At 42.2% G+C, this 19,430-nt stretch overlaps 1 protein-coding gene across 1 annotated transcript in view; it reads left to right on the top strand.

Moving 5' to 3' along the window:
• CAMK2A (calcium/calmodulin dependent protein kinase II alpha) overlaps window positions 1–19,430 on the top strand; it is a 179,236-nt gene that overhangs the window by 68,223 nt on the left and 91,583 nt on the right. Inside the window, exon 3 of the mRNA XM_054975219.1 lies at window positions 11,357–11,416. Within this exon, the coding sequence (XP_054831194.1) occupies window positions 11,357–11,416 (60 nt within the window). The remainder of the gene's footprint in view (window positions 1–11,356; window positions 11,417–19,430) is intronic.

The raw sequence follows: 19,430 nt of genomic DNA, 5'->3' as shown, positions 1-19,430 counted from the left end.
GGGATAATAGTAACATACTTTGTATTTATTTATTTATGTCATTATAAGTCCATCCTTCTCACTGAGACTCAAGTCGGATTACACAGTGTGAGATTAGTACAGTCAGTTTCAAGGGCATTTCTATAAACAATGCCATAGGGTAAATAAACACAATTTTACAAAGACATAGCATTAGTAAGAATCCAATACAGAGTTGAAGAAATGCTGAAACAGAACATAAGCAATTCTAGGGCTGCCATTAGACCACATGAAGCACTAGTAGCTCATAGGAGCACATATTTAAGACAACAGGTAGAAGGTAAGGCAACATAGTGGTGAAGTCTATGGTCCTTAACTCATTAGTGAAGCATCTGAGAGCCCCTCCCTACAATACAAAAGCCTTTTTGAATAATTCGGTTTTTCATCATTTGTGGAAAGCTAGGAGGGTGGGGGCGCTCCTGACTAGAGATGGGCACGATCCAAAAAAAATTGCTGATCCAGCTGATCGTGGATCGGCTCCGGTGACGATCCCAACTAAACGATCCACACCAATCATCTCCCGTTCCCGATCCGTGGATCGTGGAGGCCAAAGCGGGGCGCGCTGCTATTCCCAGCTATGTGGGAAGGTGAGTGTTGGCGGTGGCCACCGGGCCCGGCGGGCACGGGGAGATGGCAACGAGCTGCCTCCCCTCAGGGGGCAGGGGGTCTGGCTGCTCGCCAGCGGCACCCCCCATGTGCCCGCCCACCAGGCCAAAAAGGAGCGCGCTGGCGAGAAAAGAACGGTGGGTGATGCCGGCGGCATCTGTGTTTGTGTTTGGCCGTCTGTGTTTGGCCATCAGAGCTGCCTATCAGGGTTTGCAGGGATGAGATTGGAGTGCCCATGGCTACAGAACACCCTCTTCCCCCTCCCTCCCCTGGGTGTCTTCTCCCAACTGGTGACTGCTTTGCTGCTCCATGGTTGGAAGGAAGCCTTGCTGATCAAGGAAAGCTGGGCTTCCATTCGGGTTTCTAGGGCGACAGAAGGAGGGCAAACACAGCTCAGGCATTTCCCTGGCTCCGTTGCCCCGTGAATAGATTACTGGCGCCTGAGTGTCTGGCTTCCTGATCTGAGCACGATCCAGCCCCGATCCAGCCCCCTCCCAATCGCTGGATCATTGGCCATGGCCAATCACGATCCGCTGAGTCACGATCGCGCGATCACCATTATTGTGAGTTTTTTTGGATCGTAATGCAGATCGTGCCCATCTTTACTCCTGACCTCCTCAGGCACGCTGTTCCACAGGGGAGGGGCCACTGCAGAAAAAGCCTATGTACAAGCTGCTGTTGATTTCACCCATGTGTAGGGTGGCACCTGTAGGAGACCCTGTTCAGATGAGCAAAGCTGCTGTGGAGGAACATAGGGAGGTAGGTGGTCCCGTAGGTATGCTGGGCAAAGACCATGAAGAGCTTTCTATGTGATAACCAATACCTTGAACTGAGCATGAGAGCTGATAGGTAGCCAATGGAATGACTGCAGAATGGGGTGATGTTCATGCTCCTGCTCGCTCCTGATAGCAGTTGCGCTGCAGCGTTTTGCACCAATTGGAGTCTCCTAGTTAATTTGGATGGGAGACCAATGTATAGTGCATTACAACAGTCAAGTCTGGATGTTACCATAGCATGGATCCGAGTGGCTGGGTCAGCCATGTTGAGGTAAGAAGCCATCTTCCAGGCTAGAGTGAGATTGTAAAAGATATTTTTTGCAGCTGTCTTAACTTCCATTAAGTTGTCCTGAAGGGCGGTATATAATTCAAATGTTATTATTATATATTAAACAAAGAAAGACAAAAATGAAAAGAGGAGTCAATGGCTCGCCTATCCTCCATTGTTGCCTTCTCCTTGATTGTCTTTAATTCCTGTATCATCAACATGGTTGACCTAAGGGGTTCTTCTTTCTCATTCTGCCATGGAACCAGCACTCTCTTCCGTTCACATGCCTTCTAAGTTTTCATGTTCCATTATTTCACTCTCATTTCTTCAGCTGCCTTTCTTCTGTCTTTTTGTCTCTTTTCCATGAGCTCACTTTTTTAACCCTCAGCAACTGTCATTCTCCCACCCTGAACCCACATTCTCTCATCTCCATGGTCACTCGCAGCCCTCAGTAGGCTGTTCACTGGCTCATCACCCAAACATAATGGCTTTGGAACCAGTACAAATTTGAAACAGTACCACGATTCCATTCCATTCATACAGTCTCATTATGAATGAAATAAAAATGTCTATTTTTTTTCTAAAATGACACAACTTAACTGTATCAAGGTAATGGGTCTCCAGCTTGAGCCAATCTCTCTTGGGCCCCAGTGAGGTGTACCCATCCTATCATGGGCTCTGAATTCCTTCTGGTTCTGCCTATCAGAAGTATTCTCCCCCAGGCCAATATCTGTACAATGTTTGCTACAAAAGCTTATTGTTCTGCTGCTGGGGGTGGCAGGGCTTTTTCAGCGGGAATGCGGTGGAACCAAGTTCCGGAACCTCTTGAAAATGGTCACATGGCTGGTGGCCCCACCCCCTGATCTCCAGACAGAGGGGAGTTTCGATTGCCCTCTGCGCCACGGCATAGGGCAATCTCAACTTCCCTCTGTCTGGAGATCAGGGGGCGGGACCACCAGCCATGTGACCATTTTCTCCGAGGACAACCCACTGAGTTCCACCACCTCTTTTCCCAGAAAAAAAGCCCTGGGGGGTGGTAATAACACTAAGCCTGTAGACCTGAAGAAAACAACAAACCAACAAACAGTATTTTTATAGCATTTTAGAGTGTTCGATGTGCTTAATATACACTGCCTTCTAACCTGGACAGCAATCCTGTAAGGTATATTATAGACAGTCCTAAGAGTATTTGCCTAGGGCCTTAATGACATAAAGGTTGTGCCAAGTCTTTGTACCATCAGATTTATTTCCAGATAGTTATGGCGTGATAATAATTCTGACATAATTGCCAGTATTTTCACAGTTGTTTCAAATGACACAAGAGAAAAGCCTTTCCTAATGCTGCTTTCCTATTATCCTCAGTGTTTATCAGATAAAATAGGAACATTTGTTCCTACACTAGGTGAGAGAATAGCTACTCATGGTGGAATACACAGTGAGTGGTGTAAACAAGCTGTTTCCCTCAGTGGCAGCTGACACAACCCACTTGGAAAATTTTAGAGACCTGAACATCAATTGTATTTCATTATCACCTAGGAAATAATGTTTTTAAAATCTAGTCAGTTACAGATATTGCTGTATGGTTCTCAGAATTTCAGACTTGGTATTTATCAGCAAGATTGTCTGATATGGTAAACACACACACACACAAGACAATATTCTACCATCCAAAATAGCATGGGGCTGGTTGAGCTTCCCCCACCCTTCTGTAATATATAGTTAATCTTTTCCCTTGTCCTGATATCATTACAATGTGTGTTTCTCCACTCCTGCTCCACATAATCAGGTGCTTGGGGTGGAAGAACGATAGCCACTCAAGTGATTATGTAAAGTAGTCTAAGGGCCAAGCTACACATGACGAATGACACTTGAACAGCAAGTGTATTTCTCCCTGTTCACTTGCCCTCCACTCAATCCACTTGCCATTCAAGTGTCATTCGTCATGTGTAGCTTGGCCCTAAATTATGGAAGGGGGAAAAAGACTAACTTGTGATGTCTTAGACCAGGAATAGCCAGCTGGTTCTTTACCATCTGCTCTGGTACAAATACAGATTGTCAAGAATGCCAAAATATTTGTAAATCTCAGAAGCCAAATTAGAGAAGGCAAATGATCTTAGTATGCCAGTGAGAAGAGGAGGCCTCTTTTCATTAGCTGATTCTGGTTAGTTGTCCTCCCCCCACAGCAAGCTTTCTACCTTACATCTCAGCTTGAGAGGGAAGAAATCATTATAACAAAACTGGTTTTAAAATGGGGAGGGGGTGTAAGGGAGCTAAAAAGAAAAAAAAAAGGGATGCAGCATCTAGGTCCTAGAAACAGTAGTACTGTTGATCACTAATCAACTGGAGACAAATTGTGGGGGGAAAGGAAGAGATAAATTTGGTGGCAGGATTAAGAGCCAAGTGCATGTCTTGTTTAGCAAGAAAATACCACAGTAATGTGTCGTCTCCTACAAATTGTGTAAAAGCCAGGGATTGAGGAGGATTATTTTGGGCTTTACATGGATGGTGCATGAGCTGAAATGCAACAGAACTGACACAGAGAAAATGTAAGTTCTATATTAGGGTGCCTGTTAGACAGTGACTGGTAACAATGTGAGAAGGTATATAGTCTAATAGTGTGTGTGTGTGTGTGTGTGTGTGTGTGTGTGTGTGTGTGTGTGTGTAAATGCAGTGTTAGGGCCTTTCCTAGTTCTGGTAATGATGATGGAACACTAGTTTCACTAGAAGCGCCTGGTGTAATAAAGCACTTTAATAAATGTTTGCAAGGGGAGCCATTGTGTTCCCAGGAAATTCATTTCATGTACTAACAAGCCAGTAAAATGTAGAGAAATAAATACACAGGACTATATTGTAAAATGTGGAGAAACTAATACAAGATTCTAAATTTAAAGTGGTATACTACAACATTCACAACTTGTCTTGCAAGTCTGATTCCAAGAAGCAGGCTTCAGGGTATTATTTCTCATGTCAAAAAAGGACGTTTTCCTTGACAATCTAGACTTAGACAATAACGTGTATCTTAATTACAAACATTCAGTGATATTGAGATACCAAGGATGCCATCAAGACTGTAATAAAATTGGGAAGGTCATTGCCAATTACAGATCGATGACTAAAGACAATGTCTATGGAGGTTAACATTTTAAGTCCTAATGATTTTCATTTTCATTGCCTCTTCCAGCTCAACTAGTTGCAAACATGGAGACTGTTCAGAACAATAACTTCATAGTATAGTACATGGTTAGCATGTTTAAAGCCCCAGATTCAACCCCCAGAACCTCCAGTAAAAGTTTTTTGCTCCCTTAAGTGATTCTGTTATTTCTCCAAGGTTGCCAGGTCTCCTGGAGGCCAGAACAAGGGCCAGGGGGCCAGGAGGTAATTATCCTGACACACGCATAACATGCGTGTGCTCCTACAGCCACCTGTCACACCAAAAATGAGGTCATTTCCCATGTGCCGCAGAAGCAATGGTCATGACCCATGGCTTCCACAGAGCACCAGAAATGGTGTCATTTTCTGGTGCAATGGGTGCACATGTGTGCTCTTTGTGTGTGTGCCTCAAGCCTGCCTCTGGCCTTTCCAGGTGCCTCTTCTCCCTGCAGGCCAAGAGAGTGGGGGCAGGGGATCTGGCAAGCCTGCTGTCTATCCACAACTCTTTCGAAGCTTCTTACTGCCCCTTTAACCCCTTAAAGTGGGCCCTTTTACTCCTCTTTCCCTAACCACTCCCCAGTTCCTGCTTTCCTGCTTTTACTCCTGAGCAAGCCCTTTCTCTCAAGGAGGCCTTTTGTCCAGAGAGCTTTACTCAATAGGGAGCTGGTACTGGTTGGCCTTTCTTCTGTCCACTCCTCCCTTGCTCTTGTTGGCCCCAGTGGCTGCTACCTTCCATAGAGCTGTGCTCATGCTCCACTTTTTCTCTCCCATGGGGTAGGAGTCCAGCTCAGTGACACACCATTTATTACTATTGTAGTTTCTTTTTATTGTTATTACTATTTTTATAGTTGATTATTTTTAGAGTTGTTTTTATTTTATTGATTTGTTTTTGTGATTTTGTTAATAGTGACAACCCCTGACATAACAAAAGAAACAAATTTATTCAGATGGTCAGAGTGTATTGTAAGTTCTTCCCGATTCAGTCAGCTACATGACAAAGTTACACGACAGTGCTGGGAGGTGCTTTACATGTAAGAGATACACTGTTTTATCAATCAGCAACTAGTAATATAACTGCTTAGCACTTTTAAACTGTTTTTTAACAGAGAACAGCACCCAAACTCTTGCCTGTCAAAATCTATAACCATAGTCCCTACTAGACTTTCCTGTCTGGTCCAGAAAACCTCCTAACCCTGTCCACTCCCCAATTCCAACTGTTTGTTTCTTCTGTTGGTGATTGACAGTTCAGCTCTCCACTTCAGCATTCCATTCCTTGTGAATGTTATTGGTCTGCTCTAACCAGGGAGGACAGAGGATGGAACTTTCCCTGTCCCTCACAATAACTGTAACTTGCCTTCAAGGTAGCCTTTCTGGATCTAGTGAGGCATGCTTGTCTTTTGATAGCCTACCACTGAAAGTGTAATATTTTAGAATTATAGATGGATGGGGGATTAGTTATGTCATTTTGTGTATAGGATGCTAGAATATGCAAAACAATAAGAGAGAGAGAGAGAGAGAGAGAGAGAGAACTGAAGATAATGCCGGTACATATATGGCTCTCCGGCCATTTTGTGTGTTTGTGTGTCACAATTGTGTTCAACTTTTCTAAAAGTAGCTCAGGGCATACATGAGGGTTCTCTTTCTTCTCCTTCAGAAAGAGGTAAAATAGACAGACTGAGAAATAGTGACCTAGTGATCTTCACAAGTGTGTGCTTGAATCCAGATTTTTCTGCCTCTAGTATTCTCCCCAATGTCCCATTCTGAAGTGCTGCTTTTTAAATCTCATTTACTTATTTATAAATGCTTGGTCTACTTAGTGAGAGTCAATGTGTTGTCGTGGTTAGATTGTTGAGACCCATGTGAACCCCTACTCTGCCATAGAAACTTGCTGTGTAACCTTGGGTCAATTCCACGCTCTCAGACTAACCTACATTACAGAGTTATTTTGAGGATAAAATGGAGGAGAGTGATATAAGCCACTTTAGATCCCTACTAGGGAGAAATAATAATAAATAAATCATAAATAACCAACCACATTATTTCTGATATATTGAGATATTGAGTATGTCTAACAGTGAAAAATGGATTGTTGATCTGCCTGTAGTTCAGTGTTTCCCAACATGTGGGTCAGGACCCAAAATTGGGTCATGTGAAGCCTCTGAAAGTGGGTCACAGACCAGCCCTCCCTAATGGCCACTGCTCCTTTATGCATCATTTTTTCTCCTTTTGTCCTCCTCAGCTTCTCTGATTCTCGCCTTCTACCTCTCTTTGGGACAATAATGAGGGGGTGGGAATCTGTTGGGCAAGTAGTAATTTCATGGGAGTAGCTGGAAGGAGGGGGAAAAGACTGGAGAGTTGACAGGAGCTGTTCAAATGCAAAGGCTGTGTACTTCAGAATGTCACTTCCTTGGGGACAGCTGTACGTTTTCTGCAACATTTGTTTGTTTCTTAAAAACATCTGGTTGGCTACTGTAGACTAGATAGGCACCAAAGTCGTAGTCTGCCTAGGGTGCCCAGAAACCTTGAGTCAGCCCTGGATGGGTCATCATACCAAGTACATTTTGACTTGTGGGTCATCATAAGAAAAAGGTTGGAAATGGTAACCACTACTCTAGTTTACATGTGTTTCAGCAAGTGCTGTGAATTCTGCTCCTCCAAAGTGTAATTGTTTTTAAGGACATAAGAAACCAGGGAAAATTAAACTTGATTTTTTTAACACCATATTTGCATTGGGATAGACAGACCAAAAGATGACAGCAGAGCAAGAAGGAACTATCAGTTGTGTGTTAACACATCTATAGCCATTAATGGATTGTTGGAGCTTGTTAAGTTCTTGATGTTTTGGCACTTATGTATAGTGTGAGACTGTTGCTCTTGAGCTTTAGGGCACATTTGCAATGTGCAGTGGAGAACAGGCAGAACAAAGCTAAGTCTGCCTCATTTCAAATATCTGACTTCAACACAAACCAGGTTGTGTATGTTTACTTCAAGAAAGATGCTGAAAGAAACGAGGGATGCAATTTTATATCGGCTGCCAAACACAGAGAGACAGGAAGAGGGCACGTCCAGTAAAAATTTAATGTGAGGCATATGTCTACATGGTTAATACGAAGCCAAGCTGTATTGTAGGAGACTTTTCTCTTCCACTGATCACAATAATCACACTAGTAAATGTTTGGGGAGAAATCAGTATTGCAAATATATGGAGACAAAGAAGCATCCTTGATTTGAAACTTCAGGGTATAGAGAAAAAGTTTGTCACTTCAGCTTCTGCTAGCTGTATAAATGCAAGTGCCCAGCCAGAGATTTTTCACTCTGCTACATGCTGTTGTTGCTCTTGTTGTATGCTGTACCTGCTGTTATGTAATGGCACTGGATGGGCAATCAAGGGCTATTAGTTTGACAAAAGACCTGCTCCTGGGAGAGCTGAAAGCAACCAGAAGTGGTTTGTTGACTATGAATCTTGAACAGAAGAGACTCTAAGGGTCAGGGTGGGTGGTAGTAGAATGAATGGTCTCTCTGAAACGCTGAAAGAGGAAACTACCTGAAGAATCTGTGGGTGAAGTTTTCATGATATTTGAGGACTATTAATTATCCATATGCTAGCTGACTGCTTATTTGCTCTTTTGTAAATGAAGGAATATTACAAAAGATCGTATCTCATTGCCAAGGAAGAAAACTCTGTAGAACTGCCCTGTGAATTTCTCACTGCTTGGGGAAGTGGAATATGTATCAGTGTATGTGAAACTCAGCAAGTGGGGAATTACTCAGGGGGACAAGGGAAAGATAGGCAGTGAGGGAACACCTACAGGATGTCATTTGTTGGAGAAGCACAGAGACAGAGAGAAAGACAGAGAACTGAAGAGTTACTAGCAGATTTGTTTAATAAAAAGCTTTCGTATTACTCTTTCCTGAGCCTGATTCTCACCTAATTGCAAACACCACTTAAACAAGGATGCCTATAACACCACTGGGAGGGGGCACACAAGGGTGGCACTGCAGAGCCGTATTTCTAAACTTTTACATTTTGAATATAGTGCAAAGTTTTGTCACTTTTAGCCTGGTTTCATATTACCAATGGATAATGTAAACAAACAAGAAAAGGCACCTAAAGATGAATAGATTTATTATTGCCTTATTGGGTTTTGCAGTGATCCAGTTACCCTACTGAACATTATGAAGAAGTAATTTATACTGTTTTACCTCCTCCTAGATTTGAGGATAGTCTACTTTTACATACAACAATGGTTCAACTTGTGGTTGAAAAGCCAGAAAGGGAACCCTGGGAGATTAGATCATCCAAGGATACTAAACTTTGGCAGAACTCTGAATTCATACATGCCTTTCTCCCATTGCTGATGTGCAAGGGTGAAGAACAGAAATGTATTTCTGAATAGGCAGGTATCAGGTTTCAATGTGTGATTGACTGAAGAGCAGTTTTGAATGTGTTTGTAGTGAGTTTCTGAATCATTCTTTGGTATGTGGCATCCCTCAGGGGGCGATTCTTTCCCCGATGCTATTTAACATCTATATGCGCCCCCTCGCCCGGTTAGCCCGCAGCTTTGGGCTGGGTTGTCACCAGTATGCGGATGACACTCAGCTCTATCTGCTGATGGATGGCTAGTCTGATCTCACTCTGGATTCCTTGGCCAAGGGTCTTGAGGCTGTAACAGTATGGTTACATCAGAGTCGCCTGAAATTGAATCCCCCGAAGATGGAGGTTCCGTGTCTGGGTCATGGGGCGATCGAGCTGGGGACCTGGCTCCCAGCCCTCGACAGGGTACAACCTTCGCCAACGGCGAGGAGCCTGGGTGTGACCTTGGATGCCACACTTTCAATGGAGGCCCAGGTCACGACCGTTGCCAGGTCTGCCTTTTTTCATCTTCAACAGGCCAGGCAACTGGCGCCTTATCTTTCGGCCCGGGACCTGGCCACAGTAATCCATGCAACGGTCACCTCCAGGCTAGACTACTGCAACTCACTCTACGCTGGGCTGCCCTTGGGCCTGACCCGGAAGTTACAGCTGGTCCAGAATGCAGCAGCATGCGTCCTTCCTGGAATGCCAATCTGAGCACACATTCATCCTGTGCTGTGCCAGCTGCACTGGCTCCCAGTGGAGTTCCAGATCCGGTTCAAGGTGTTAACCTTGGTGTTTAAAGCCCTTCACGGAGTGGGACCTGCATACCTGTGGGACCGCCTCTTCCATTACGTCCCCTGCAGGGTGTTGCACTCTGCAGACAAGCAACTCCTGGTGGTCCCTGGCCCGAAGGACATCCGTCTGGCCTCAACCAGGGCCAGGGCTTTTTCTGCCCTGGCCCTGGCCTGGTGGAACACTCTCCCGCTGGAGATCTGGGCTCTGTGGGACCTGTTACAGTTTCGCAGGGCCTGTAAAAAGGAGATGTTCCACTGGGCCTTCGGCTGAGTGCCAGCGGGTGTCCTCCTTCTTCCATCTAAGACCGCCACTTCTTCTAGGGTTGCCCTCGGCCATCTGCTATGCTCGTATACGGACTCCCAATATTTGTCTAAATAGCCTGCTCCTGGACTATTTTAATGATTTTTTAAAAATTATTGTTGATTTTATGTTTTTGTGATTTTAATGTATTTTTTAATGTTGTTAGCCACCCTGAGCCCTTTTGTGGGGAGGGTGAGGTATAAATCAAATCAAATAAATAAATATAAATAAGTGATGACCATGCAGGACTGATTTGCAATGACATCTGTGCTGTACATATCATGTATGATGCTGCTGTAAGTCAGCAGCTGAGTCAGTGCCTACTAGATGTGCTCCACATTTCCACTGGTACATTTCTCTAAGTAATACCAAGTCTAAATGATCACGAGATCTTCAGTACCACTGGCATGACTGCAGTTGCCGCTGGGTTTATGTTGCTAAATAGAAGGAAATTATTTTGAGATATAATGTATATCCATAGATACTACTTCAATTGAGGCTAGCATGGATGGGCCTTTTAATTTACCAGGAGATTTCCTGACAGGTTGCTGGTCTGTCCTTTGCAAGGAAGACATGGTGAGTGGTGAGGAGGCAGCAGTAACTGCCAAACTCACTCCTGGACTACTCTGTGAAGAAGAGGCAGCTTTGGCTATGACCAGGGCGTTCCAGGCATGGAAACAATGGCCTCTGCTTCACAAGGGGGAGGGGGAAGCTGGATGCATGAACTGTCTGAGCTTCCATCTTTGCAAGGAGGAGACAGCAGCCACTTTCTCATGAGGAGGGAGGTCTAGGCACAAGTGCAGTAACCATTGCTTTCTTGCCTCTTTCTGAAGAGGAAGCAGTGGCAGATGAGGAAATTGAGGTACTGAACTGTCCTCTTCATGATGAGAAGGTGGTGGCTATGTGGAAGGTGTGGGATGCTTGCTGCTGCTGATCAGCCTGGCAGGTTTACAAAAGTAGGCTAAACATGGGATGTTTAAAAGCTGTGTCCTCCTGGGCTGCTTTTACTTCCCATGGTGCCCTGAACTAAGAAGAGTGCACCTGCTGCAGTGCCTCAAACTGATTTGTTGACTTCTCTCCCTACAGATCATCAGAAGCTGGAACGTGAGGCTCGGATCTGCCGTCTCCTGAAGCACCCAAATATAGGTAGGCAAAAGCCCTCTTCTGCTTAACAAGAGTTCAAATGTTTAAGAAGGGAGTGCTTTTCTAAACTTTCTTGCTCAACTGCTGCTAATTGCCATTTGAGAATGGGTTGCTAATGTCGTATTGAACATTTCAAAGATAAACAGCACCAGGGAACACTGATGTCTTCACTAGGATCTGGGAGATCCAGCTTCGAATCCCTACTCTGCCATGGAAGGCTGTCTTGAGCTAGTCACACACTTTCAGGCTAACCTTCCTCACAGAGTTTTTATGAAGACAGAATGGAAGAAAGGAGAATGATGTAAGCTTCTTTGAGTCTCCTCTGGGGAGAAAGGGAACTAACTAACTAACTGCAATGTTCCCCCATAAAAGGTAAATTTATAGACTAATACATTGGTTGTGGCATAAGCCTTTGTGGCCAAAGTCCATTTCATAAGATGCATTGAATAGGCAGTGGAGTACAAGGCTTCAAACTGAAGAAAGATGTGTGTATGAAGCTGTTGCAAAGCAAGGCCTGACTGTCCAGTATTCCAAAAAATAAGTGTTTTATGACACATTTCAGAGCACAGATCAAGAGTCAGTTTAAAGAGTAAACAATCCAGTTAGAATGAGTGTGGACCACTGTTGATGAACTGGCAAAACTAAGTGAATACTGTACATAAAACATGTAGCATATATAAACTTTTTGGCCCTTCTGCTTACTGAAGGTAACATTTAATACATCTTATATTGCATTCCTCTTCAAAGATTCTTTGTTAGTTTAAATTCAGCAGATGTTGGCTGCTTTCCTGCTTCCTGTGACAGGAAAATCCAGTTGCAAATGAATGCTAAAGTGCATTTTTGAAGGTGCATTATCCAATGTGTGTGAAAGCAAACACAGCTACCCTTCTGGTATATATTCTGTAGAGATGAATTATTTTGGAATAACAAAAATCTGCTAACCTCATTGTGCTCCAAGAATGTATTTTGCAATGTGACCATCTAATCCGTCTCCTGCTTACAGTATTATATATTAAATGCAATTCCACTGAAATGTAAAAATTTTGGACAATCATTTTACAATGACATTGCATTTATTAACAGGTGTGTCGATACAGCTCATAGGCTTTTAGACATTTTACAATGTTTTTCATTGCTACCATTGTTCCACCCCATCTCTCTCACTGGGGTGTGTCTTTAAAAGTGGGTTCTGTTGAGGCAATATAGATTGATGGCCAGATAAACATGAGTCCCAGGTTCCTCTATCTTTGGTATGAGCAGGTGCAGTTTTTCTCATCTTGATGTTCCTTTCTGAATAATACCAACACTTGCCTGACAGACCACTAAGAGTGTAAGTAGCAAATGTGCCATTTTGGAATGCAGCAGGCAGGGGAGGGCGGGGAAGTTCCACTCTGTGGACCAAAATCTCTTCTGTCTATGGTAATTTCTGTTGGATACACGCCACAACCACTAGGCAGAGTTTACAGGTATCAGGGATGGATGAATGTTCTAGTACTACAATAATGCATTAGGGAAGTGCACCGGCATGAAGAATATGAGTACAGAACTGGGAAAAATCAAAAGTGTCGCAAGCATTATGGAACTAATGCTACTAGTTGTTACTAGTGATAAAATGGATGCTGTGCAGTAGGTGCCCATGAGGTTATGGTTGTTAAATGCTCACGGCCCGAGTCTTGTTTTAATGTTTTTATAATTGTTATGATTTTAATTTGGGTGAGCCACTAGCCATTCATTTATAGAGAAAGTTGTGGTTAAAGCACCTCAAATAAATTAATTAATGCAGCTACTTTCTACACAGCACACAATATCAATGGAAGCATTGGTTAGGTGGGAAAATTATACTTTGCTGGTAACAAAGCTTTGTGCTTTCAGCACTGGACAAATAGACCGTGTCAAAAATAAAAGCCACTCTTTTAGAGAAGGCCTCTGTCTCCTTTGCGTAAATACATAAAACTAAACAACATAATTTTTATCACAATTTTTATGAAGGCATACCTAAAACATCGCTAAAAGTAACAATGAACAAAGTAGGCCCGTTTCTAGACCCCTTTCCCTCCGTTAATACTTTACACAAACATTTTAAGTCACAGAGAATTGAAAAAAATAAAACGCTCATTTGCACATGCTAACTAATTTAAATATATGCAAATATATAACTAGTCATTGCTGATCAGTAAGCTGATTTGTTAAAAAAAACTGAATAGAGGAGAGGGTAAAATTCAAATTAGTCAACAAGAAGGTGACTGAAAAAGGGAGTGCTGACTTGAAAGCTTACACCCTGAAAATCTTGTTGGTCTCTAAGGTACCACTGGACTCAAAACCAGTATTAGAGCAGGCAGCAATCCTAGAAGATGGCAGCCTCCTTTAAATAAAGATCCCTAAAGGATCACCTCTTTAATCAACACTGTAGTACTCACACAGGGGGTTGTATTGAGCCAAGTAGTGGCAGTTGTCCTCAGTGAATTGATCCAAAGTACCAGGATGTAATGTAGTGAGTGGTATATGAAATATATAGATTAGAAGAAAACAGGGGAAGAATTACAGAAACCCCTATGTCATGTTCTTCTTTCTCTCAGAGCTTGAGCTGTTCATTGCTTGATAGTACCAGCTTCCGAATGGGAGCTTCACCCCGTGGGAAGTCAGATGGCCTTCAATTGGCCAAGCTGAGAGAGCTCTTCCTTTCCTGAAGCAAGGAAGTTAGTCTAAGCAGCAGCAGCAGCTGTTGAAACCTCCTGGGCTTTTATATACTATATAAAAATTAAACATAGGCAACAGCAAATTGATGTTGCAAAATGGTAATGAATGCACAGAACAAAAATTGCTTACAAAATGGATGCTAGCACAGCAAGGATTTTATGAGTCTTTTGTGTACAGGTTTCTCATATTTTGTTAGACTGATTAATTTCCACTTGCACAATCTCTTCATTGTAAGCAGTGTTGCTCTGTCTTTGAAATTACACTCACCTACAGACATTTAGGGCCCAAAACTATACAGCCAATAAACTTAACCTAAATTGTTTTTCTAAGGCTGTTGCATGTAGTGTAAAGCCTGTGATGCCATACACTTTTACTTGGGTGTAAATCCCAGTTAATCCAGTGATATTGGCTTTGGAGACAATATGGATTGCCTGATTCCTCAAGGAGGGTAAAATTTAAATTCAACTGGATTCCCATAGCAGAGGAAAACAACCTTTAGCAAAGGCAATGAAATGATCACCATGGATGCTGGTGGTGATTTCTTTCTTTTTTTATAAAGATTTTATTAGATGGGATGACATAAAATATATATTGTTACATTCCATTAACAACTTCATTGATTCCTCATATGTTCCCCATCCCCTCCCCCCCTTTTCTATATTGACTTCCAATAGCACTGCAACCCCTTTTTCCTTTCCAAAATTCTAATTCTTATTTGTTAATATTAATTTTAAAGGTAAAGATTTACACTACACTACATCTTATTTAATAATTCTCGAAAGACCATAAATGCCCTTTAACCCCATTTTTTCCCCAAATACTCTTTCAATTTCCCCGTTCTCTATAAATTCTTTTGGTTCTCTATCTCTCAGTTTTCTCGTTAGCTTGTCCATTTCCACCATGTGCAACAATTTTTGAATCCATTCTCCAACTTCTGGAATTTCTTCTTTTTTCCAATATTGTGCATATAAAGTTCTCGCCGCCATTATCATATAATAAAGTAGCACTCTACTGTTTATATCCTCTAAATGCAGAGATAGCAACAACATTTCTGGATTTCTTACAAGACTTCTTTTGAGTATTAAAGACATTTCAGCACACATCTTAGACCAAAAATCCATAGCCTTTTCACATGTCAACCACATATGATACAAAGAACCTTCATGCTCTTTACATTTCCAGCACTTATTCGATAATTGGTTATTAGCAATGGCTAATTTTTTTGGCATTAAATACCATCTATATATCATTTTGTAGCCATTTTCTCTAATATTAGTACTTGCTGAAATCTTTAAAGTGTTCTTCCATAAATGTTCCCATGCCTCCATTGTGATCTCTTTATTACAATTTATTGCCCATTTAACCATTTGAACCTTGTCTCGTCTTCTGTATACCATTTCAACAACACTTTATAAACTCTAGAGATTATTTTGTTCCCTTCCCCCAATAAAAGTTCTTCTAGTTCAGAGTTTTTAACTCTAAGTCCTGTCTTTCTTTGGTCAGATTCAAATATATCTTTAATTTGCCGGTATTGTAGCCATCCATATTTAAATGGCAATTCTTCATTCATTTTTATTTTAAATACATTCTTTTCAGTTTTTAATAGGTCTTTATAAGTACGGATGCTGGTGGTGATTTCTAGATGTAGCTGAGTTACCAGCTTTTAAAAATTAGTGATGTCGTCGTGATCCTTGCAAAGAATGTGTTTGAAAATCAGGCTTACCCTGCTTGCTGTGCCTGTTTGCCAAACACTTTCATTGATTTGTTCACAGTTTAAATGAGAAACATTTTGAATGTGTTTGCATTTGCACAATTTTAGGATTCAGTGGCCACTATTGGCATAAACAGACTTGGTCCATTTCCACACACGTTAAATAACCCACTTTCAATACGCTTTAGTGCACATTTGTAACTGATTTTCCATGTGTGGAACAAAAAATCCACTTCTAAAGGATAACTAAAGTGCATTGAAAGTGTGTGTGGAAACGGCCTTGCTGAACTGTTGAGGTTAAACAATGTAGCTTTATCAACTTTTGATTCATTTCAGAAGGCTATGAAAACTACAATTCCCATCAATCCTGGTGAAAGTTGTGCTGGGAAGGTTCATTTGCATGAAAAATGGTCCTTATCTAAAGCTTATCCTGTTTAAATGGCAATCTCATCTGACCAGTTACTCTATCCTTTCTGCCCAACTAATGGGAAGAGGGGAAGGCAGAATTGCAAGAATCTGTATTTTTAAAAAAACATCCCATTTAACACTTCTAAACACCAGTGTGATTTGAAAGCTTTTCAGAAATACAAGCTGTCCCAGGTCAAGGAATGGGGTTTTGCCTACTGTTATTTTAAACAGTTTTTGGTGTCTTTAACAGCAATCTGCCATGTAGATTGTAAGCAGGTGTAGCTTTTTCCACCCCACAGTAGTTTCCATGTCAAGAAAACCTTCAGTGGCTACATTTCCATTTTTCAGATGCAGGATCAGAATAGTAAAGAAAGACAGTAACTTTATTACCAGCTTATAAGAGTTCTTAATAACTTGTAGGCACATACAATCTAGGAGCTGCTATATGAACTCTGTACCACACTCAGTCCAGCTATTGAATTCTGTTTGCTGTGCTCTTCTTTAAGGCACTGAGCTTGCATGGGGGGCGGGGGGGGGATGGCATCCCTGACAGGTCTACCTCATCACTCCTGGGTAGGATTTCTCCTGGCTGTGTTTCTGTGTCTTTAGCAGCAGGCAAAGCTTTCCATAATACTTACCTCTCTGCCAGGAAAAACTTCACCTACAACATTTTGTTTATAGGGCTGCTGTTAAAGGCATAAGAGGAAGTACAGCAAGAAAATCTTGTGCATGGAATCTCCTAAATGTCAGGGAATAAGGAAGCAATTCTGGGCTTTGTGAGAGAATATCACTGATTGTCAGAAATGGAGCATCTGTTATCACATCTTGTACACTTAGTGTTGCCAACTGATGAGGGGGGAAAAACCCTCCCCAGGACCAGTTTGTGTGCTTTTATCCTCAGCTTGATGTACAGAAATCATCCAGTAAAGCATGAAGATGAGCACTTTATCCTACTAATGCCTGCAGATCAATTTGTCTTTAAAGGCATGAAGACATGGACTAATTACAAAAAAGTGGCAGTCCTATTTATTTATTTAAAAATATATACCCTACCTTATTTCTTTAGACTCAAGGACAATATGCATCAGGATTTGCAATTCTGCTTTCTGCAGCAGCACTTCAGTTTTTTACAAACAATAGTGGTTTGTAGGATCCATGTTTATTCAGTGCCTCCAGTGGATGTTGTTTGGTAAAACGGAGGAATAAATGCCACAAGATTCATCTTGAATGGCTTCTATTGGTCCTACATTCTTTGCTCTAGTTGAAACTGCTTCACTATCTTCTCCTCTCCCATTTCCTCCTCATCCCTCCTTTTCTTCAGACACACATGCCTACATATGTGCACGCACAGCCTCTGCTTCATAAATGTTTCAGACTATAAAGAGCTTGTCAGCTTCAATCTGTCTCGGGTAAATGCCTGCACAGCAGCGTCAGGTCTCCTCTGCATCAGGCAGAACCACAGACTGTGCCCGACCAAGCTGTTACTATGACAATAGAAGCATTTCTTCTCCCTCCCTCTCTTACAGGAATGTTTTCCTGGACAAACAAACAAAACTACTTAGAGGGATAATGAGAACGGGTTGTTGAGGCACAGGGTGAGAACTAGAAGTTGGTAGAAAAGAGCAAAGAAAGCCATTCATTTATTATTCATTCTTTATTTTGGGGTTTTTTTTGAAAGTTTTAATTTTTTCAGTATTAAAATATTCAAAGACATTACAACTTTGACATTAACAAAAGCATTCTAATAAAAAGGCAATTTGTTTAGTCAATTATTGTTTATTTCTGCCCCCTCTCATATGTTTTAAAGAGTTCTAGGGCAGCTAAGAATAAAAGCAACAACATCTAATCAATATGATAAAATTAATCATAAGCAATAAAGTCTTGGTTCCATTTAGCATTCAGTTCAAATGTCTGTCAGGCTATCTCATTTTTTTTAATGCATAGGCTGTGCTTCCAGATTTTTGTAGTCACCATCTTTTGACAGGCAATTTTCCTGTGCTTTAAAAGCAGCCTGGTACACTAACAGCGCAATCCTATGGAGAGTTACTCCAGTCTATGACCATTGACTTCAATGGGCTTAGAATGGAGTAACTCTGCATAGGATTGCACTGTTAGTCATAACAGTTGATATGTTGGTGTTCCAGACTGCTGTTAAACCACAGGAACAGAGCCAGTAAAAAAGGTGGCACTCCTAAACATGAGATAGGTACAATGTTTCTAAAATACCAAAAAACTTCTGTACCTTTAGGATGGCGCCAGATTTCTACTTTTACTTTCAGTGTGAGAACTAATATATACATATAGCATTCTGATCTATCATGAGAATGAAGGTTTTTTTTAATAGAAGTATCTTTAAGGATATTAGACTTGCAACAAAGGTGGCCCTAGTTGTTATGGAAGGATTAAGTGGAATGGGTCACTGTAACATCTATGGGGAGCATATAGAGCTTTTGGCTTTTGTCAGTTCTGCCTCCTCTGTCCCCCTTGTCATGGCTACAGGCCCCTGGTGCCTCGACCCAGCTGAGGAGGAGAGCCAGCAGAGTCCTATAGACCGGGCTAAACAAAATTATCAAACTGGCAAGAGAAGGAAAGCCCTCCAAATGCCCTTAAATTCTGCCACCAGTCCCTCAGGGTTTCCCAAAACTTTAGGAGGGGAGGGACACCACTCCTAGCCTATAAGGGAACTAAATAAAGCAAAGTCTACCCTGCAGGAATGGTGTTGCAAGTAGAGTTCACAGCAAAACGTATTTAAATGGTAGGTGGTTCACGAGAGTTAACAAAAGTGAGTTCAGCAAAAGCGATTTAAAGTTTTGAGACTTCAAAGTCAAAAATAGACATGGGCACGATCCAAAAAATAATCCTAATTTAGCTGATCATGATTCCGCGGCGGCACCGAACCCAGGTACCCGAACTTCACCAATCAAGTCCCGTTTCCAATACAGAATCGGGAATCGGGAAGGCCAACGTGGGAGGGCGCCCCGCGGTTTCCAGCACTAAAGGAATGGTGGGTGAGGAGGATAGCGGCTGCCGGGCCCAGCAGGCCCGTGGAGGTGGTGGCGAGCCACCTCCCCTCAGGGGGGGGTCTGTCCCCACGGGAGTGTGCTGGTACTGTCACGGGGGGGGGGAACCAGAGGAGATAGCGCCCTATTCCCTAATTCCCTATCCGCTGAAGCCCAAAGCTAAAGCTCCCTCTCTCTCTCT

This window comes from Eublepharis macularius, chromosome 4 (genome assembly GCF_028583425.1).
Source record: "Eublepharis macularius isolate TG4126 chromosome 4, MPM_Emac_v1.0, whole genome shotgun sequence".
NCBI lineage: Eukaryota > Metazoa > Chordata > Lepidosauria > Squamata > Eublepharidae > Eublepharis > Eublepharis macularius.
Note: the sequence above shows the minus strand (reverse complement) of the source record. Positions and strands in the feature narration are given on the sequence as shown.